The sequence below is a fragment of the Armigeres subalbatus genome, unplaced genomic scaffold, assembly GCF_024139115.2.
Source record: "Armigeres subalbatus isolate Guangzhou_Male unplaced genomic scaffold, GZ_Asu_2 Contig524, whole genome shotgun sequence".
Classification (NCBI taxonomy): Eukaryota; Metazoa; Arthropoda; class Insecta; order Diptera; family Culicidae; genus Armigeres; species Armigeres subalbatus.
In genome coordinates this window covers 2,295-25,997 of record NW_026943287.1, presented here as the reverse complement: position 1 = coordinate 25,997, position 23,703 = coordinate 2,295, and the positions used below count along the sequence as shown (strand labels likewise).

Below are 23,703 nucleotides of genomic sequence, written 5' to 3'. Positions count from 1 at the left end.
TAGCTGATCTTCGCTGAACCTGTCTTAGAGCTAAAAGAAGGTTGCGACGTGCTAGAACCGAAGCGGACAGGCTAGAAAGACGCCGGGTTTTTCAAACAGCGAGCAGAGCTCTGAACTACGAAATCAAATGTAGTAAGAGAGCCTGCTTTGAAGAGCTGTGCAGGATAATACTCAATGGGGGTTTGTTACCGAAGCATGACTCATCGGACTGGCCCGCCACACCGTACGAGTCAGTGAACGTGGAACCGCTAGTGACTAACGATGAGCTTATCGCCGTTGCAAGAAAACTTAAGCTAAATAAGGTACAAGAGCCGGATTTTATTCCTAACCTGGTCCATAAGTACGCGATTCTTGCCGCTCCAGATATGTTCAGGAGCTGCCTGCAACGTTGCTGGATGAAGGAAACTTCCCAGATCGTTGGAAACGGCAGAAGTTGGTGCTATTGCCCAAGCCTGGGAAATCCACGGGAGAGCCTTCGGGATACAGACCAATTTGCAGACCAAGCAACCAGTATGAGTTCCGTAAAGGCCGTTCTACCATCGAAGCAGTTCGGTCCGTAACGTAAACGGCTAAGATAGGCCGTGGTTTGAATAGGAGATGTATTAGGTACTGTGCATTGAATACACTAGAATGCATTTAATAACGCTAGCTGGGCAGCTTATAGGGGTCCTGCTTAGCCGTGCGGTAAGACGTGTGGGGATGTAATGCTAATACGAAGAAAAATAAGCTGGGCAGCTATAGCTGATTCCCTGTGCAGGATTCTGAAAAGCTATCTTCAGAACAGGATATTGTTAGTTGACACCGACGCTGGTCAGCAGTCGATTGAAGTGTCAGCAGGTGTTCCACAGGGATCGATCCTCTGACCGGTTATGTGGAATATCATGTATGACGGAGTATTACGCTTAAATCTCCCGATAGACATACTTCTGGAGGGAGATGTGGAGTGCTTCAACGACAGAGACTCCGTGCAAGTGTGACGTGTCAAGAGAGCAGCTTCGTTGCTCAAAAGGAAAAGAGCATGGGACAATGCAGTCGTAGGACTCACAGACTGATTCCGGAGATATCGAATTGGATTAGTAGTAAGCATGATCAGGTCAACTTCCACCTATCACAGGTGTTGTCTGAACATGGCTGCTTTAAAACGTTCCTGTGTAGGTTCGGGTTCGGAGATTCTGCGTAGTGCCCGGAATGTCTAGGTGAGGTAGAATCGGCAGAGCATGCCATGTTTGCATGCCCGCGATTCGATGTTGAACGCAATGCCATGCTGCTTGTCAGCGGCAGGTGGCGTCTTGAACAAAATCAGCAGCTGCCGTAGAGACTACTGTAATGCAGTGAACACCATGCTCACCCCGACAACAAAAGCGCGGGGACCTCCATATGTAGCTATAGAGGTCATTGCGGTTCACGCGTGGTGTTTGTTGTCGGGGTGCTCGTCTCCTACGCACGTTTATGATACAAAACGATTACAGGTTACTATCATAGCTTGCGATCGACGGGTGGTCAAGGTTACCACCCTTGAAGTCGATGTTGCGTTATAACGTCGAGTGCGTTAGCATAGGCGTGAGCGTTCTCAATAGTCTTCCCCTGATGTATTGCTTAATTGCGGGCGGGGGATACGGGCTGGCGAAAGGGTTTTGGTTTTAGTGGGTCGGGTGATCCCATCCCCACACTACCTGAGTTAACCTCCTCATTAAATTTAAACGACTTCAATTTTAACGAAAAACGATTAAATTTTAACGACTTCATAAACACGACCATGCGTGTTATTCAGATATTGTGCAGAATTCCCACTGGGTAGTCCGACAACGTAGCAGTCACTGGGCATCTCTCCCATCAGGACGGTCTAGCCGATAGGACAGATCGTTGATGGATTGGCTTGTGTGAATACACTCAAAATAATCCAAACGTCAATATTACGTGAAAACATATGTGGTTTTTTTCCATCACCTTTTTCACGTAACAGCTACGTGAAACGCAAGTAAACAAAAAATGAACTCATGAACACCCTCTTCACTCTAGGGCCACGTGATAGCTACGTGATTTCTGGGTGGCATCCACGATATGATGCGGTAGGCTTCAAACGATATTTTAGTGAGTTTTATATATAATTTGAGCAAAAGGAATGTGTTTTTTCGTTGACTATTATTCTCGCCATTATTAACCCAAATTTTCTTTCTAGTGAAAAATATACAACTTAAAATTAACTAAAATATAACAAGCTACTGAGCTATGTTAAGCCTATTTGTACAGAAAGTTATTTATTTACAATATCAGTAGATTTTGAAATAACCTTGCGCAATGGATAGTTGATGCAGCGCAATTGAAAAAGTTTGTAGCCTGGTAATTATTTTCTTAACGATCTACACGATTCAATAAAGTTCCAGCAAATTCATAAGACATTATATTTATTCCATTTAAATACAGTACACCCAACCGGCGGTTGTTAGATTTTCTAACAATTCTGTATAAGAATCTAACAAAACCTGTATAAGAATTGGGCATATGCGAAATTGTTAGATTCTTATACAAAAAATGTAAGCTCTCAAACAAATATTGTTAGAAAAGCTTACAAAATTGTTAGTTTCTTATACAATACTTGTATAAGAATCTAACAATTTTGCATATGCCCAGTTCTTATACAGGTTTTGGTAGATTCTTATACAAAATTGTTAGAAAATCTAACATCCGCCGGTTGGGTGTAGAAAAAATCATCTTTTACTTGCTTCCTAATTTTGTTTTGCGTCACCATTTCGGGTTCCCGGAGTTTTCACAATCAATACTAAATACTACACATAGCAAGAACAAAAGTATCAATTTCCATTAACGCTCAACATGCTTTTAAACATCAAAGTACCTTCATCAATAACAATAGTAAGCTTTTAACAATCAAATGATAATGTATAACAATATAATAAATTCCAAAACTACAGAGCAACAACTCTGTCTGGCTCAGTATTTAGAGTGAATGACGGCATCTGCTGTCAAAATGAACTTCAGGCGTGTACGTGATTTTCACGTAGAAGTGATGAAGCAATCAGAGTAATAGCAACGGGGTGCTTGTTTAGATGCTATCTGATGTTCAATGAAAGATACCTTCATCAGATGAGACCTTCAAGAAGTTCATTTCTAGCAATCTACGTGATTTTCCACGTACCATCAACGTGTGGATTATTTTGAGTGTAGCGAAGGAAGAAAAGAAAACAAACTGGTTAAAGTTTCTATCGGCCTAACGTGAAATTTCATTATTCTAAAGTCCATAAAGAATATTTTATTCTATACTAAAAATAATATCGTATCAAAATACGTGACTTTGAAACGCCTAATTTGGTTTATGTTTAACAAACATGAATAACATACTTAAAACTACAGCTGATATGATGGGCTGCACTTGGGCAATAATATGGAATTTATTCTAGGGATTAGATTGTAAAACTAAAAGCTAATGGTTTAAAACTAGTGCGGTTGAAAATTAAGGACAAAGCATCTAAATTAGCCTATGTACAACTATGTAAGCAAAACTGAACTATTACGAACTACAAACTTAAAATTTACCTTAATTAAAATTTGATTAAAATATGTACAGACTAGATTACCATCACGCGAACCCTACAAATCTGTCGTAGCACGAGGACCTTAACCCTCTACTGCCCAAATTTTTGTTTTGCGTCAAAAAACTGTAGAAGCTAGTTTTTGTGGAGAGAAAACTGAAAAACACATCCTCAGTTCATAACAGTAACGAAACTTTTATTTATACTTAAAAAAAGATAACCCGCCTAAAGGCGGGGTTGGGCATATGAACGAAAAAAATTATGGTCGTATTTCAAATCAACGCAACAGTAGAGTGGCTCGTGATGGTTCATCCTTGTGGTGGAAGGCGTAGAAGCAGTCCTAACTCGCTTGCAGGCATATGTTGATGTTTCCGATTTGCATCCAGGATTTTTGCAAGTTCTCTTCTCGGAACGGGGAAGAATTTCGGGGAAGTGCTCCGTTCCGTCGTATCGGGTGTCTGAAAGTGGCAGATAGGCTCGCTTCGGAATAGATGGCTTCTTCGTAGAAATTATTCGTGGCCGTCCAGGTGGTCTCGGCGCCGCCGGAGCTTTGTAGGTGCACATTGCCTTTGCAACTTCAGCCCGAAAATTCGGAAGCTGGTAGACTTCAGAGGATGGATCAATTTTATGCACACGTTTGAACAATACATACGAGTCTACCATAGCCAAATCCAGTAAATGGTACACCAAACGGTTCGTGTACTTCGTCGTTTTTACTCGGATGCGATATCGCCCAATCAGACCATCAGCCATATCTACACCTCCCATGTGACGATTATATTCACGAATCATAGGTGGACAAGCAACATCGATTCGGCGCTTAGTAGATCGAACGAAGCGGGAAACGGTATCAGTAGGGTCCTTATCCTTGGTTGTTCTTGACTTGACGCCCACATAAGACGATGCCAGACGAACCGCCTTGTTATCATTCCACACCGTCGTTGAAATTGAAACTCCATGAGCCGTTCCAACATATTCAGTCGAGTAACCACGTTCACATTTTTTCAAAGCTGTGTCTGTGGGAAGCTTATTGTTTGGAATACGATTGTTGCGAATAGTTCCCAACGCGAATATGCCTGCAACAGAAATAAGCATTGATTCAACTTAGAAAATCCAATTTCAAAGAATGTGTATACCTCTTGAGCGTAGATAAGTCAGCAACGGCAATGATGTGTAGAAGTTATCAAAGTACATTATGTGGTTTCTGAAATCGGGCAGTACTTTTGACAGCCGCACGACTACATTTGCTGTTGCTCCCAAGTCAGGAGTACCCGGTAGAACCACGTTATCGCCAGCTCCACAGTAAACTTCAAAGCGGTAGGAATATCCAAAGGAGTCGGATAAAACGAATAGCTTGAATCCCCATTTGTGGGGCTTGTTTGCCAAATATTGTCGAAGAGTTGACTTCATTTTTGTTGCGCACATTTGCTCGTCAACGCAAACATGTTGGGGCAGTGGGACAGTTTCAAATCTTTCATTGAAATAGTTCACAATTGGTCTGATTTTGTACAAACGGTCGTATTCCGCCGAGTTTTTTGCAGGAATAGCATCGTTATCATTGAAATGGATAAATCGACGAATCGCATCAAATCTATTCCGCGGCAACGTATTTTGAATCGGGTGAAACGCATATTCACTCCAGTACGACCTTATGCTCGGGTATCGAAAAACAGACATGTACAAAAGAGCTCCGAAAAATTTTCTTATTTCCAACGCCGTTGTGGAGAAACTGCTCGTGATGTTCTTTTGCTTCGCATAAAGGTTAGTTTGAGCCGCAATGTGTTCCAAAATACCATCGAGGAAATAAGAAAAACATTTGAACGGTGTGTCCAGATCTTTAAATTGTTCTAGGTCAGCTTCTTCAAACAGTAGATCGGATTCCGGAACGCCAAGATTTGCTTTTTTCCATTTGATGTTTTTGAACGCAGCAGATTTGGGATCGATTGAATCTGCGGATCCAACGAATGTTCCGGGTCCCATGAGTGGATCTGACTTACCCGATGCTTTTTCAGTATTCACGGTGCCAGAGGTATCTAGCTTGCGTCGCTTGGGTGCAGGGGGCGAGGAAAACAACTCTTCAATTTCCGGGTCATTATAGTCGTCACTTTCAAAGTCGTCTCCTGGATCTTCCTCTTCATCAGTGTCAAGATCAATATCCAACGATTCAAGAAGTTCCTTGGCCTGCCGGTCACTCAATATGCACAGCTTTCCCTTTCGACGGCAATCCATGACGTGGAAGAACGAAATCTATAAAATTACATAAACCATCGTGAATCTAAATTGAACTCCTTAAAAAACAAAACTGCATTTAAAACTGGTTTGTGGTACAAGCAATTCCCAGTAAAAAAAAGTTCGCTCAACTGCCCAATGCCGCCTTTAGGCGGGTTATAAGTTTGATAAATGTTATTTTTAGAGAAATATTTGGGAAAAACTTTTATCTATCCCAAAGAACAAGGCTTTATCAACTTACTTATTAATTTTGTTGCTGTTGAACACTTCAAAAAGTATGAAAAATTGAATTGCTTAGGCCACGTCCGTTCACGAAATAGTTTTTTTGCACTTTTCTCTCAAATATTCAACTTTCAACCGCTGTCACGTTTGACAGATAGAAGTAAACAAACAATCAATGTGTAGGTATGAAAGGTATGAGTGTTGCGAAGTGGCTTTAAGATTGGTAGCAACAGACAATCATGTTTTACTTATTTTGTATCGATTTTTCTGAAGCCCGTCTAAAGGCGGGGTTGGGAAGTAGAGGGTTAAAACAAACTATCAATTGTAAGTTGAACCATAAAATAAGCGTTACTTGAACTAATTACTAAAATAAAACTATAGTTTTAGCTGCTACTAAGAGCTGCTCGAAAACGGTGGTGCATTTATTAAGGTAAATCCGAACAAATATCTTTGCTAACCGATGAGATATTGATTTGGCTATTACCCTATCAGGCTAACTAGTTAAATATTCGACGTTATGACAATGTGCAGGAATTGATTCCGGAAAGAAATGAAAATATCTCTCACTTATCATCGCTATAACTTCAGTATCCATCTATTAGTATGCCTTTTAAAAAATATAGTTTTACGGCAATTGTGCAATAATAAAGCGTTCTATCTCGTTGGTAGGGGGGTAGGGCTGTTTCTTCGTTTATATTTCTTTACACTTGTATCAGGTTGTCCTCGTGGCTTCTTACAATTGTCCGAGATTTATACCTTTATCGTGGGGTAATTTGCCAAATGTTGAACGGCTAATTTCTTCGCCTATTGTTAAACGCATGTGCATTTCTTATGGGAGTTCAACAATTGGCGACAGATTTAGCCATTCAACATTTGGTGGTTTCCCCTATATCAATTGAGAATGAATTCTGAAAGCTCTCTAATGCAATGAGTGGCGTATAAGAATTTGTACAACCACATTGATTGACACATTTTTTTTTTCTCTTCTCTCGTAGGCCTAGAGGATTGTGACATCGAACAGATTGACCCTAAGCGGTCCGATCCGGAGTATTTCGTGTACGACTGTCTGAACGTCGAAGAGGTGGAAAAGCTGCTTAACGAATCGGTAGAACGACTGAGCAATCAACTTCATATCACACCGTCTTTGGCCAAGGTGCTCCTTCACGAAACCAAATGGAACACAGCCGAGGTTGTGGAAAAGTATCGAAACAACGCATCTAACCTTCTAGTTAGCGCCCGTATTAAAGCTGCCCCGGCGGTTATGGCAATAACTTCGCCCGCGACTGTTGTTCCTCTGTTAGCTGCTGGCAGTAGCGGTTCAGGCGCAGTACTTATGCCAGTTTGTGGCATGATTCCAGCGAGTGCTCCCATCCCCGGTACCAGTACGAAAGCATCCCTCCAAACCATTGCGCCATGTGCATATCGAACTCACCTTTGTCCGGTATGCGTCACCGTCCAATCGATGGATAAATTTCACAGTCTTTCTTGCCAGCATTCGTTCTGTCGTGATTGTTGGGCAATGCACTTCGAGATTCAAATCAGCCAGGGAATATCCACGCAGATTGGCTGCATGGAACAACGATGCGACGTTCGTGTGCCAGAGGATTTGGTGTTAAATCTGTTGAATAGGCCTATTTTGCGAGATAAGTACCAGCAGTTTGCCTTTGCCGATTACGTGAAATCCCATCCAGAGTTACGATTTTGTCCTGGTCCAAATTGTCAGGTAAGAGAACAAGCAAAATAAGTGGTTTAGGATTGTCTCATGTAAGTGATAGTAATATGGACTCCGTGCTATAATAGACGCTCTGAACAAAACCCCAATTTAAACGCTGAAATCGACGATTTCCTGTAAACTTCCATTGGATGAAGTTGCCATATATATCAGGACAGAATTTCTACATACAATTGTTATGGACTAGGATGCAGGAATTTAGATAAATTAATTAATTTGTAAATGTAAATAGGGGGAATGACGGCTTTGGCAGGTTTTGTTCTATTATTGGCAGGGGGTTTTTTATGACTGATTATGCTCAAATTTGGCCTAAACATTCTTTGCATATCAAAGAATATTGTGGCCAAATTTCATAAAATTTGGTCGACAAAAACCCCCCTGCCAATAATAGAACAAAACCTGCCAAAGCCGTCTTTCCCCCTATGCTAAACTGCCCATAAATTCATAACCATCCCATGTAGATAGGAAATTAGGCAAACATGGGACTGTTATGAATTTAAGGGCAGTAAGGGCCCACAAATACAATAAATACGTAGATACAGGGGTAGCTATAATAGGCCTACTAAAGCTCGATCCACTTAGTATTTGGCCGTTTCTTTCAAGTTACTGCGGCGCCTTTTGTGGCCGTACCGAGAAGTAAAATACATCACATCGTTGCGGAGGGTTTGTTTAACTTATGGTGAAAGTTTCATCGGTATTGATGCTCACGTTCTAAAGTTATCGAAACTGGAACGCGAGAGATGGGAACTAATTTTGCACACTCACTTTGGAAATCCAACATGGTCAGGAGGAATGATTTCAAAGTATCTAAAATTACCGAAATTGACTGTAAAAACTGTCAAAAGTTATCGGGAAACACTACTGCTGGATCGCGTAGAACAAAATAACCGTAGAAATGGAACATACGACCATAAACTACAAGTGAAAGTCTGCAGAGCAGCTCGGAACAATTCTGGGATTTCCTCGCGTGATTTAGCGAAAAGATTCACTGCGTACAGCACAGCTCAAATAATCTGTCGGCGCGAAGGTTCCAAGTCGTATGATGTCAGTAAGCATCCCAACAAGACCCTGAAACAGAACCAGTTTGCTAAACATCGCGCAAGAATGCTGGTCGAGTAAGTTCTGACGACATACAATTGATGTTTTTTGATGGGCGATGAAATTAATATTAAAATAGACTTTCAATTCCCGGGACTCAAGTTTAACCTTGCCAAACGGAAGGGTAATGTCCCAGGAAAATTCAAATATGTCTATGGAGGCAAGATTTCCCACAAATTGAGAGTATGTCAAAGCATCTGCAGTTGTGGAAAGAAAACTAAAATTTTCATCACTGGAGCGACCATAAATAGGCAAATATACAAGGAGGAGTGTCTTCAGAAGCGATTTTTGCCATCCATTCAATCACACGACCAGTGTTGTAAAATGTCATTTGCATTCGTTTGTATAATTTTCCCAGAACTTTTTTCAGAAGGTAGCTATCAATTCATGTTGTATGACGAACTTATAGCGGTTAAATGGGCCTACAACTTTGTCTAACGAGACTTTGCTGTAAATATGTAATCTGGGGCGTGGGAGGCAAAATGTCATTCAAATGACATTATGTCAAATGACACGTGACATTTTGGAGAGTTTTCACTCTCCAGCCTTTGATGTTATACTTAGAGCAATGTACCCTTGGACAAAAATATAACCCTACTCAAGCGTTATGAGTACATTCAAAATTATGGAAGAAATTTTGCTTCTAAAGAAAGTTATCAACAAATTAGTCAAATGACATGCAGATGACATTTTACAAGCCTGCACACGACTGTCCGGTGTTGCTTTGGCCTGACTTAACAAGCTGCCATTACAGTCGGGATGTAATGGAATGGTTTGAACCGAATGATAATAACGTTATTGAAAAAACTATCAACCTACCAAAATGCCCAAATTTTCGTCCCAACGAAAAATATTAAGCAATTATCAAATGGAAACTTAAGAAACGGTTCAAAACAATCAGAAAACCATCTTATATGGAGAAGCGGTGTGAAAAAATGGCAGATCAAGTTGAACGTTCTACTGTGCAAAAAATAACGAGTGGTATTGAGAGAAAAGTCTGAGAATTAATCCGAAATGCCAATAAATAATTTTTCTAATTTTTTTCCTTCAAAGTTTACTAAATTCTCCGTGTAATAAAACCTGAATCACCTTTGTATGTACTTTTTCGGCAAAGATATGTCTAATTTCGTGCGGCCAAATACTAAGTGGATCAAGCTTTACCCGAACAAAGCTTAAGAGCAAATCGATAGGTAACTTTTTTTGATGTTGTGGAATCCTGATTATGATTAGATCATACAAAATGTGTAATCAATCATGATGATTCATATTTGAAAACAAATTATGATATCAACAAACAAATTATGATATCTTTGCTCGAGTAGCTACAACATTTTAGAATGCTTGCTTAAGTCGTCAAAGAATCCATTACTAGCCCTCAGTCCCTAATAGTGTCATGCTTATGTCGATTTCAATAAACTCATATCGAAAAGTAATTTACATGCAGCCCCATGGCAAGATATGTGTGTAGGTATTTCAGCCAATGCATTTGAACAACAATTTTGCCGTTTGATCTTTTCGCGGCAAACCATTTAGTGTTTACTAATATTTGGAATCGTTGAGAGGTCAATGTTATTTTACCCTATAGCCACATTGCATCCTCAGTCAGGACTTAATATAGTGAAACAACACGCTTTCCCATATATCATAAGACTTTTAATATTTGCCGTTGCCAATGTTTTACCAACAAGGTTATTTTTTCTAGATAATCATTCGCAGTGCGGACATCAGTCCAAAGAAAGCTACCTGTAAGGTTTGTACGTCTGCCTTCTGTTTCCGCTGTGGGACGGACTATCACGCGCCAACAGATTGTCATATAATCCGGAAATGGCTTACCAAATGTGCCGACGATAGTGAAACGGCCAATTATATTAGTGCCCATACGAAGGACTGTCCCAAGTGTCACATTTGCATCGAAAAGAACGGCGGTTGCAATCACATGCAGTGCTTTAACTGTAAGCATGACTTCTGTTGGATGTGCCTTGGTGATTGGAAGGCACATGGATCGGAATATTACGAATGTTCTCGCTACAAGGAGAATCCAAATATTGCCCATGAATCCGTACATGCTCAGGTAGGTCATGAACAACGTTTTGATGAAAAACAAATTAACTTTAAATTATTTATATTTTACATTTCAGGCTCGTGAAGCACTCAAAAAGTACCTCCATTACTACGAACGGTGGGAAAACCACTCGAAATCACTTCAACTAGAAGAGCAAACATTGGATCGAATGAAGACCCGTATTAACGAAAAAGTAATGAAAGGCCTCGGGACCTGGATTGACTGGCAATATCTGTTTGATGCGGCCGCTCTGTTGGCCAAATGCCGATACACACTGCAGTATACCTATCCATACGCTTATTTCATGGAGGGGTCGCGGAAAGATCTTTTCGAATATCAACAGGTAAGCAAACTGTTAAGTCCCATCGGATCGCCATGATGGTGGTCGTTTCCAGAATTTATCGCAACTCGCAACAGATCATATTTTTTTCGAAGGATATTCTTTTGTTTTCGATGGTGAAGCAATACACATGTGCGAATATAATCATCGCACTTTGTTTTGTTAATCGAAACAGTTGGCTAAACCTCTGAATAGGTATGAAAAGCACATAATGGAATGTGGTCCTTCCATAATTTTGAAACGCTAGCGAAGTCAAGCTTTACTGAATAACGCGCAAAAGACAGAGCAGCATCGCACTTGATTGTATCTTGACAGATACGTATTTCGACCTCAATCTGTAATCTGTTTCGCGGTTTATACAATTTGGCGGTATTCCTTTTTGCGGTATATATAATTTCGCGGTTTACAATTTCGCGGCGCTCCGTTCCGCGGTATTTAAGCTTAACTTATCTTTTTAACTTTTTTTTGTACTTTTAATACATAGTTCTTTTCTACCAACTCTTAATTTCCTCTTCTTTATATGGCCGTTTTTTTAATTGTGTTTTCCTTTCTAGCATGTTTCTCTTTTTTTACGCATTATTTTATGTTATTTCCAAAAGACATATACATTATTGTAAATATGATAATTAGATGTGTGAACTTTGCCATAAAGATGCACTATATCATATGATAAAGCTCGCTGTCTTAATAGCTTAAAAAGGTATGATATTTAGGTAGAACTCAGAAGACGGAAATTATTCATAAGGCAAAATGTATCTTCCTTAAATGTTAGCCGGTGTTAGACGAAATATCATGTGCTGCCTTCTTTAAATGTTCGCATTTGCCCGGTATAAGGCAAAATATGTTGTTTTTTTCTTCATATTAAATGTTCGCATTTGCCCGGTATAAGGAAAATTGTGATGTTTTGCCTCCTTTAAATATTTGCATTTGCCCGGTATTAGGCAAACTGTGTTGTTTTGCTTTCTCCAAATGTTTGCAGTTGCCCGGTATAAGGCAAAATCTGTTGTTTCGCCTTCTTTAAATATTCTCATTTGCCCGGTATAAAGCAAAACGTTATGTTTTGCTTTCTTTAAATATTTGCATTTACCCGGTAGAATGTGAAAGTTGTTGTTTTGCCTTTTTTAAATGTTCGCATTTGCACGGTATAAGGCGAAGTGTGTTGTTTCGCCTTCTTTACATAGTCGCATTTGCAAATATGTTTTGCCCCACAATATTTTTTTTGGAATTTGAATTTATACTGGTCTGGTGTTAACTCAATGATTATTTACTTACACAATGATTAGGGGAAACCGACAATTGTTGAACGGCTAATTTTGTCGCCTATTGTTGAACTCCCATAAGAAATGCACGTGCGTTCAACAATAGGCGAAGAAATTAGCCGTTCAACATTTGGCTAATTACCCTAAGTGAATTTTGAGGCTTTTCAAAGCTAAAGAACACATTATTGAACTATTTGTAACATTAGTGAAATTAAACCTGCGAATTAGTATTAACCGCGAAAAAGTTCACCGCGAAATAGTACTAACCGCGGAATGGTATACCGCCAAATAATATAAACCGCGAAATGTTATACCGCGATATGATACTAAACGCGAAGTGGTAGACCGCGAACTGGTACACCGCGAAATGGTTAACCGCGAAATGTCGTACAATCGAATGTACCTAGATAAGTACCTAGATAAATTATTATACCTACGCATAGTATAAATAGTGTAAGCTGCGGTCATTTTCTTCAAGTCGAGTCAAGTACGAGACACTGAAGACGGCCTTACTGTTGAGGTCGAAATACGTATCTGTCAAGATACAATCAAGTGGTGGAATTCAATGGGATTGTACAAACTCGTCTTATGGCAAGTGAAGACATTCCACTAAAAGGCTCAAAATAATTTTCTTAACAAAAATTACGCCGTTTATTCGCATTACCGGCAACACGTCTGATTTTTAAGCCGTTTGCTCAAAGCTAGTTATATCATCGGATTTGTTCAGATTTGTTAGTCATAGCAGTCATAGACAACGATAACGAATAATGAACATCTAAAATAGATTCTGTACAGCAGAGTACCACACTGCCGTAATCTGAAAATGTGACGTATAAGCCAAATTACAACATGCATGATTTCCGTTTTTCTGTTAAAGAGTTCGATGAGTACTACTCGTTAACACCATTTTTGGAAAATGGCGTATACGTAACTTTTTCAGATTACGGCAGCACAGTAGATCACGGCACAGTAGCGGTTAAGGACACAGGGTGCGCCTACCAAATAAATGCACGAAAAAAACATAAAATAACGTTTATTCCGAATGTATTAGTTGTGGTAGTTCTGGAACCTTTTTCACGATGATACAAATTCCAAGAACCACTGTCTCTTGGATGCTATGAACATCTCTGCCATTGCATGAGTATGTATCTTGTGTGGCAAGTACTGTACTGTAACAATGGATACAATATGCCCAGGAAGTCGAGAACGTTTCTCACCCTAAAGTTCACCCTTTACCAGCTATGTATTCGACGCCGCATTGTCGATGTATTCCAGCTCTAATTGGTATGGCGCAAGGATGTTATCGATCATTTAGTAATTTGCGTTCGATCATTAAGTGGTTTGCCAATAACTCATTCCACAAGCTGAATTTCAAAATGTGTTGTATGGTGGACGTAGTGTGAAGGTTTTTCTACAACTCTGCCTAATGGTTTGTTGTTGAAATTCAACTAATAACGGAGTTATAGCGCTAGTTGCAGTAACTTAGACTAAATGATTGGAATTTTGCTATCATTTAGTCTAAGTTACTGAAACTATAGCTATAACTCCGTTATTAGTTGAATTTCAACAACGAACCATTAGGCAGAGTTGTAGAAAAACCTTCACACTAGAAGTCCACCATACAACACATTTTGAAATTCAGCTTCTGGAATGAATTATTGGCAAACTACTAAGCACAGACAAACAGACATAACACTCGTCAAATTTCCATCGTTCACTGATTTACTGGTCAATTCAAATAATCATTAGTTGGCCAATCGTTTACTAGTGACGCGCGCAGCGGATTTGCTCGAGTTTGACATTTGCTCACTACCGCCATCTGGTTCGTGATTTGCCCAACTAACTGAAATCAACAGATGTCGTTAGTGTTTAAATGACGATGAATTTGATGAGTGAATGTTCAATGTGTTATGTCTGTTTGTCTGTGTACTAAGGGTCTGTCTCATTTGGAAAATTAAACGGATATTAAACTTAAAAGTGGCATTTCAATAATTATCGAATAACCCTGCTCGCAGAGCAAGATTACTTTTGACAGATATCGAATCATTTTGCATCGCTGTCTTATTGGAATTGCTGGGTAGCACCAGCCATTCATATGACCGGGTTATTTGCTAATTTTCGAACTGTCACTTTTAAGTTTAATTGTCCAAATGAGACAGACCCTAAGGGTCTGTCTCATTTGGAGAATTAAACTTAAAAGTGACAGTTCGAAAATTAGCAAATAACCCGGTGATAAGAATGGCTGGTGCTGCCCAGCAATTCCAATAAGACATCGATGCAAAATGATTCTGTCAAAAGTAATCTTGCTCTGCGAGCAGGGTTATTTGATAATTATTGAAATGTCACTTTTAAGTTTAATTTCAGTTTAATTCTCCAAATGAGACAGACCCTAAATGATCGAACGCAAATTACTAAATGATCGATAACATCCTTGGGTATGGGAGCGTCCCATGCAACTTCTGCTCGCACAATGCGATCATCTCGTCGACAATTTGATGTCGCAATTCAGCTGACAGTCTTCTTGTGACGACGCAGGCCACTGAATCCGCGATCAGCATCACTCACAGCGCGATAGACTTTGTGGAGGTTTTGGCTCTCCACGAAGTATCTTCGCAACTGCTGAATCTGGTAACACATAGTGCTTGTACATCGGTGACCTTTTTTCTCCTCAGGCATATGGTAGGATGACACTCTGGGTGGATGGTTTTGGATGGCGCGTGCGGTGATCGGTGAACGCCACTCGTCCTGCTCGTTTTAACGCCTCCAAATCAGTCTTGGTTTATCTTACCACCCAAAAATTGTCTGCAAACAGAAGCATATCAAGCGCTTTCATCGCCTTCACCTTGTTGCCGGCTCTTCAAAATACCGTTGACTCAATTCAAGAACTATTCCTGCAGTGTTTCCTTGATCATCTCCCTTCAGTTGCAGGAGAATTAGGACCTTGTATGTGTCGCTTTCAACCAAGTTTCGAAATCGTTCTGTTCGGTGACTCGAAAACTGTCGGTATCGATCAGTTGACCCCAGCGTAGATGTATGGACCGACATTTACCGATCCCAAACTCTACCTGTTGCTGGATTTTGAACCACGCTAAAAGAGTGGTAGTGGTAGGTATTGCTCTGCTAAGATGATTCATGGTATCGCCTTGGAATATGTATGTGCCTTCTGGCCCAACTTTTTGGGTAAAAAAGTGACCAGGGCCAGGAGGCATCCCAAGTAACCAAAAGTTGCTTTAAGAGTGCATTTTCGGTTAAGCAGCTCAGTGACGCTGATTAAGCGAAAAACGTACCCTTGAAGGAACTTTTGGAACTTTTGGTTACTTGGGATATGATGTAGAGCAATGCGCTCCACATCTCCATAGCGTGCTGCATTAGCTTGATTACATTACCGGATATCTTATACCAGTGGTGCTCAGCACTTTGGCAGTTTTTTTCCTCAATTTGCTTCTCACTCAATAAAAATGAACTTCGACCATACAAATTAGCACTTGGTCGAAAGCTTTTGAATATATCTATCTGCCCAGGGTAATAGAACGGATATTGGTGTTAAATTCACTCCGTACGAAACGATCAAAGCAAAACAAAAGTGCGGCCCGCGGGCCGCAGTGTAATTTTACTTCGATCAAGTCGTACGGAGTGATTTCGACACCGATATTCGTTTTAATACTCCCAGCTGATAGATATATTTGAAAGCTTTCGTCCAAGTACTAACTTGTTAGAAGAAAACTCTTTTTCATTGTGTGACAAGCAAATTAATGGGGAAAACACCCAAAATGCTGAGCACCACTGTCTTATGCAACTACAACCCGGGTAGACGATAATTGCTCATTAACAGTAAAACGTGATATTGATAACAAAACATGATTATTAACTTGTTTGAAATAAGAGTAAAAATAACAAGCGAAAATAACAAAAAAAAAATGCACCGAAATATCATAAAAATATCAGGTTTTGCCATTAACAAGAGCTTATCAATATCTTGAGCTATTAGTTTGTTCTTGTTAATAGCAAAATATGATATTTTTATGATATTTCGGTGCAAATTTTTGTTTTGTTTTTACTCTTATTTCAAACAAGTTAATATCATGTTTTGTTATCAATATCACGGCTTCTACCCGGGAATGCGCAATACTTTGAGGTGGTACGAATCTGAGACATACACCTTCTTATAGTCGATATAATACGTCATACTCAAGTTCTTTTGTTTGTGGGAGGCCTGCCCAACAACGATTGCATCAATGATGATCTGATGCTTGCAGCCTCATGTGTTGCGTCTATGTACAACCTTTCTGTTCCTCAGTCATCAGGATGTAAACGTTGCAATGACCCTGCTCCTCCATCGTGTTCCGATTTTTCAGCAGACGATAATTTACAACTCTAGTGATGAATTCTGGTAACGGCCCAGAGTTGAAGCATTTCGCCGTGAGTTTTTTTATACCTACCAGAAATTATGCACATAATCGAGTCCTTGAGAAGACTAATTCCTATGGCCTGCGTATGTCTTGGGCGGTTATAATGATAAATGAATAACAAATTTTGTTATGATTACAAAATTTGTTCGTTATTTGTTGTTCTACTCCTCTTTACAAGAACATATAAATAACAGATTTTGCTATCATATGAAAATGTGTTATCCCATGTATATCTCAATTATTTTATGTTATTAGTTTTAACAAAACTTGATATCACAGCAAAATTTGTTATTAATTATGTTATTAGTGTCAATACGGGTATGCATTTCCATTTCCAGCGTCCACAAATTACGTAACGCTTTGAGGGGGAGGGGGGTTGGCCAAAGTGCGACGATCCATACAAAATTTTCAGACGATTCATACAAAAAGTGTGACATAGGGGGAGGGGGTGTTGAAAATGCCCAATTTTTGCGTTACGTAATTAATGGATCTTCCCTTGAGTATCATGAAAATAAATGTTTTATTATTGAATTTTAAAATTGAAATACTACTTATAAGATTAAATTTCACAACAAAAAAAATAATAAAAATAGCTTATTCTATACGGCTTGCAACAATTTCGCTCTATCTAACGCAGGCCCAACTTGAAGCGGAAATCGAAAACCTCTCGTGGAAAGTGGAAAGAGCAGAAACTACCGATCGAGGCGACCTTGAAAACCAAATGGACGTTGCGGAGAAGCGAAGAACCACCCTGTTGAAGGATTTCTTCCCGACCGAAGCGTGAGCCGCCGATGCCGCTGGTTTGCTGATCGATACAGATCCTTCAGAATCGCCTAGAGGTAAATGAACGAAAACTGAGATATTACAATTATTCCTCCATAACTCCCACCTTGTTGTCCCCTGTCGTATTAGTAAGGGTTATGTACCGCATCCTTACGATGCGTGAGAAATATTGTAGAATAAAAATGTGAAACTTTCCTTTTCATTTCGATGATTGCGTATCTTTTGATTTAAACTATTTTCGGTTGATTTTTTTTTCTAAATTTTGTCAATTATGACAAATTGTATTTAAATTCAGGTTTTGATTCAACTTAGTAAAACAACACATTTTAAAATGGAGAGCGTAATAGAAATTAGAAATGAAATGTTTATCATCGATATTAGTTCTCAAATTTAATATTCCTATGATTGCACCAAATGATCTTGAGGCATAATAATTATTGTACAATATGACACAATAACGATAACGAATTTTGATTCCGATGCTGTGTGTTATTGTTAAGATAAAAGAAGAAAAAGACGTTTTTATTTAGCAATTTCAAAAGCTCAATTTTTGAAGTTGAACAGCTTTCAATTTCCTAGATATAATGGACGTTTGAGTTTTTATCTTTTAAGATCGCGAAGAAGTAGACCTTCAAAGTCAGCATAGCTGTTGCGGACCTTGGTTCGAAACAAAGCAACAACATAACATAAATCTGACAGACTTATAAATACTTGGAAAATAAAATGCATATTTAATGAGATGATTTTCGATACTACTCTCGAAACAGCGTGAAAGTAAATTTGAACTATTTATACTACGAACTATGATTGTATATGGTAGGAAAGTAAAGAGTACTTTAATCAGGATTATAGTATAAATGATAACTATTACGAAAATTTATTCTAGGCACATGGATAGCTCCTACTTTTTTTTCTCTAAAAACTACCGAAATCCTTCCGTATTTAATGCAAGGAAAAAAAACTTCCATTGTAACCTATCGTAATAAGTTATTTTTGTTTATGTTAAACGTTCGACCGGGGGAAATTTCAAAATTTTAACCGGAAAGCCGGGAAAAACCCAGGAATTTGAAAACAGAAATTGAGTGGCCACCCTGTTATATTATCCCATGGCCACAGAGAAACATCCGTCTAACTTAGAACAAAATGCAATCAAAATCATCGTCACGGAAACATTATCGCGCAATGCTTAAATCACTGCGTGTGGCCAAGCGGCAACCAGATGGCAGTAGTGGGCGCAACCGTCAAACACAAGCAAAATCTATGGAAGCGCCATCGGTGGCCGATTGACCACCCACAAAAAATGTTATCAATCGCGTAAATAGTGATTATTATCCGCCTTTATTCCCCTTTCAAACGCTACATCATGCAAATTAAATAACAATCATAGAACAGCTTTCAATTAGTAACTGTGAACATGGATCCAATAGCGCAGTTGTTTTTTTCTTCAGAAATATGAACTGTTGCCAATTGATTTTGAAGAAGTTCCTTTGGGTTAAGGGATATCCGATACGGCGATCAATTAAATCTGCTAAACGAAAGCTTGGGCAGAAAAATTGATAATTTTTCGTTGGCGGGATTTAGCTGAACCCCGACCATATAGCATTCTAAGCAGCCTAATTTTTAAGTCGTTAAAAAGAACATGAAAGTTCCTTCATCAAGTTGTAGTGCCTTCTAAAAGCTTCTAAAAGAACTTGTGGAAAGAAATGACTCGCTCTTGTTTTGCACTCTAGATGTTCCTTCTAAAAAAACTGACACGTGGTCAGTTTTCTTGTTAACGGTTCATGAATTACATTATAACGAAGAAGTGTGTCCTTATAACCGTTCAGCAGCTTAAGCGCCACTCCCAGTACTAGGGAGGCTGCTGACGTACGTTTGAGTCCGGCTGAGACCCTTATCCTTAGGCGAGTTCTATAACATTCTTCAGAAAACCGTTCCCCAAACCACTCCCCAGAATGTACCATTTCCCAGAATGAAACATTCCCCCGAAAACAATTCCCCAGAATGCACCATATCCCAGATTTTTTTTTCATTTTTCGATAAAAATGTGTCTTCGGAAAGTTTTATTTCATATCAAAATCATAACAACATTAGTTATGAATATTTTTACAAAATAATTGCCTACATTTTTTGTAGCCATTGAAAAAAAAATCGGAGGTAATCACCTTCAGTATAACTTGAACCCGCTCGATATTAATACATAGCTGAAACAAAGTTAATTGCCTACATTATGGATGGAAATCCGGCGTGGTAGCGTACCAAATTTCTATCCGTGATGTAGGCAATTACTTTGAAAGTAGATTTTTGTACAGAAAAATTATATCAACGTTTGTTATAATGTTGATATGAAGGTATCAACCTCTTTTTTAATTATGTTACGGCTAGAGGTATTTTTGATATAATTTTTGTTATTTTAACAACTAACCAGCAAAATTTATAACACATTTTGTTACAATATTTTTCTGAAATAAATAATTACCCTTGTTATAATTTTGTTATGCATTCTTGATCGGGTAGGCACCCCAAGTTAAGTACACTGAACGAAAAAATCCGCCAATTACAGTATGACTTTTGCCTCACCCGTGCCATCATTCAGTTTTTCGTATTCCACAGCAATGAAAATCCTTATGTTTGTCATCCAGAACGCGATACATAATCATTCAGATGATAATCATACCAAACGAATAAGTGGATGATTTTCATTTGAAAGTCGAAGGCATTAGGATTGATTGGCTAATGAAAATTGTTTCGAATGAGAAGGAAGTTTTTATTATTAATGGGACTTTTCCCTCAAAATATTCAAGAAATACAAAACAGATAATCACATATTTATTCATAATGTTAATTAACATTGTGTCTTTATTAATCTGGATGAATAATCTTCGAGTCTCGACATAATGTTGCGTGTTGAACAGGGGCGTCTCGTGGACTTTTGGTACACCTGTTCTATCACCCTGCTAAAAAAATGTATCAAGCTGAGTGGTTTCGAATGAAAGTTGTGCGTTTAATCTAATATTACAATCTTTTCTTGTACAACTCAACACATAAAATTTTAAACTCTCGCAAGTCGTCCGAAATTTAAGAGATCTTTCAAATCGGCTTTTCCGCCATTCGGGGTACACGGGACTTATCGCCGCTAGTATTTAAACTCTTACTTATTTTGTTGCTATGAAAGAAATGTTATTAACCATTATTAGTATAATTGTTTGATGCGACCCCAGATTGTGACGACCAATGAGTCACATTTAGAATGTTTTCCAGTTATTTAATTTTTCAAATTTAGTGAATTTAGTTTTCTTATTGATAATATTATATTTATTGATTCTGAGTATTCGTAAAAAAGCATTATTTGATGTCTCTTTTGAAAAATCAAACATTAATTTAATATTGTTTTTGATGCATATTCATCAGGAGAAAAAAGAAAAACAAACTGTTCCCAATCATCGAAGTATGATATGAGAACGAAAGCGTGCGCGCGCCTTTCGGTGAAGCACAGCCCGACACGCTAAAAATGAACTACTCAAAATTGAGTCGAATCCGACTCATTTTCATTAAAAACGGGACAACTCAAAATTTGAGTAAAAGATACTACTTCAATAAAATGATGATTTCGCGAAAGTTAAGCTTGGCCTTCCATCAATTTTTAATACGACAGATGCGAATCAAGTTTATCTATCTATCGAAGTGCATTTTACGACAAACAGACTCCTAGTTTAAGTGCAATCATCATTTTATTGAAGTACACCCAGGTTTTTTTTTACACGGTTTGGTTTTAGTCGTTTAAGACCTTCAGCGTCAATAAAACAATGAGTTAACCCCACGAAAAAATTCACAAAAAATCAAAGAAAATTCACGGGGTATTTGAAAAGCTGTGAAAGTTCAGGTTCACCGAGAAATTAATGAATTCCAACCGTGTAAAAAAAAACCTGGGTGTAGTATCTTTTACTCAAATTTTGAGTTGTCCCGTTTTTAATGAAAATGAGTCGGATTCGACTCAATTTTGAGTAGTTCATTTTTAGCGTGGACACTTCGACCGAGTCTAACCGAAAGTACGTCGCGTCGTTGATTGTTCTCGCAGCGCGTCGAACGGGTTGGACTCCTGCGCTGCATAGCAGATCTTGCATCTAAACGTGCTTGCTTCGCATGCGAAAGAGGATGATGCGAAGAAACGGAGAAAGCTGGCAACGCTCACGCTGGTTCTCTGGGCGCGGAGAACGAGTGAGTATACCAAGAAGGAAATCATTTCAAACCATTCACGCTAAAAATGAACTACTCAAAATTTAGTCGAATCCGATTCATTTTAATTAAAAACGAGACTGCTCAAAATTTGAGTAGAATATACAATTTTCATAAAATGATGATTTCGCGAAAGTTAAGCTTGGCCTTCCCTCAATTTTTAATACGACAGATGCGAATTAAGTTATCTATCTATCTAAGTGCATTTTACGACAAACAGACTCCTAGTTTAAGTGCAATCATCATTTTATTGAAGTAGTATCTTTTACTCAAATTTTGAGTTGTCCCGTTTTTAATGAAAATGAGTCGGATTCGACTCAATTTTGAGTAGTTCGTTTTTAGCGTGTTTGTCATGGCGCAAAACATTAAATTTGACTTCTGGCAGCGCTGCTGTTGGTTCTTCATTATAAATCGTACAACTGGGAAAAGCTTTCTATGTGATCTGGTGTGGTGTGCCGGAGAAACACATATTTAGCTGCAATTTGACTGTACGCCAAGTATGTGGCGTTGACTTCTGCCTACGCAATATTTTGTTTCATTAGATGTTAAACCGTCATTGGAAATATTACGTGAAACTTTGTTTAAATAATTTTACTGAGTAAATTATTTGTCCTAATAATTAATTGCCAAGAAATTAATTTCCTACTTCTAAACTAAAAATGGTTACCTGTTCCATGAACAGGTAGAACGTATAGACGAGGCGCCTCTGGTGTTGAATGATAGGCAAAACTAAATGAAACACACGAGAGTACCTAAACTGTATTTTGGAATGAAAATTAACAAATCATATCGTGGAATGGTTTACAATGGTTCTCAGGCTTTCCGGAGACTGCGGTTCCCTAATTCATCGACAGATGAATGACGGTAGCTAGGAGCAAAATGATAAGTTTCATTATTCATTCATTTAAATTTTAATACTTCAGCCCACCAAAAAAAACAAGTTGAGCACATTGCTACTTTGATGAGAATCCTGCAAATTGTGTTCGCAAAAAACACTGTTATGCTCATCGTAGATAGGGATTCCTATTCAACGGGATAATTAGGCCGATTTTTCCAAAAGGGTAATCATCATTAGCGTAATCGTCATTTGCTCACATGTCCGTTCAAAATATACAACATGAGCTTTCGGCAAACTTGTGCTGCCACCTATCGGATACTAGGGTAACGCTGACAGTGTAATTTCGCGAAGATGTAGGGTAGTAAAATCAATCGTTACAACATAACGCTTTTGTTGGTACGGTATTCAGACAGATACGTTATAGCCAGTACTGGAATTTCTCATTTTCAATAAGAGATGTCACGCGATGTTTACATCAAGATTTTTTTATGTACAGGTTATCCGACTTGTCAATATTCCTAACTCAGCCATCTTGGATTTTTGTATGGAATTTATGCTCGTTTGTTTACGTTTTGCACTGAAAATGTATGTTTCCCCCCCGCGCTGGTTATTCCCATCTACTGACGAAGTCGGATAACCTGTACATAAAAAAATCTTGGTTTACATATCTGCCCCTTTCAAAATCTATTGAAACGCGAAGGATGAATGGCATGCTACAAAAATCTCACAAAATATTTGTTCCGTGACAGGTCATGAAAGTGTGCAATATCTGCTTTATTTTTGTGTTTATTTTCACTTTCAACTCGGTGAATTGAAGAAGTATGATTAATTTATTGATTAGTTACTATTTTTCGCATGTATCTATTAAAATAACTTAGAAATTCAAATTTTAAAAACAAGCACAACATCCTTTCATGACTGCCTTTCATGCGAAATTGATCAAAGTGCCC

The 23,703-nt window shown here is 38.6% G+C and overlaps 2 protein-coding genes across 2 annotated transcripts; one reads left to right on the top strand and one right to left on the bottom strand.

Moving 5' to 3' along the window:
- Positions 1–3,893: 3,893 nt before the first annotated feature.
- LOC134204347 (piggyBac transposable element-derived protein 3-like) lies at positions 3,894–5,777 on the bottom strand (the record flags this gene model as incomplete). Its single annotated transcript, XM_062679174.1, has 2 exons — positions 4,685–5,777; positions 3,894–4,624 (listed from the first exon to the last, which is right to left on the bottom strand). Coding segments are annotated over exons 1-2 (1,824 nt in total), but the record flags the coding sequence as incomplete, so codon positions are not given.
- A 407-nt stretch (positions 5,778–6,184) lies between these two features.
- LOC134204349 (potential E3 ubiquitin-protein ligase ariadne-2-like) lies at positions 6,185–18,577 on the top strand. The gene is made up of 5 exons (XM_062679175.1): positions 6,185–6,191; positions 6,995–7,722; positions 10,532–10,900; positions 10,968–11,234; positions 17,537–18,577. Exons 1-5 carry the CDS (start codon positions 6,185–6,187, stop codon positions 17,681–17,683), a joined length of 1,518 nt encoding a protein of 505 aa, XP_062535159.1. The 3' UTR covers positions 17,684–18,577.
- The last annotated feature ends 5,126 nt before the right edge of the window (positions 18,578–23,703 follow it).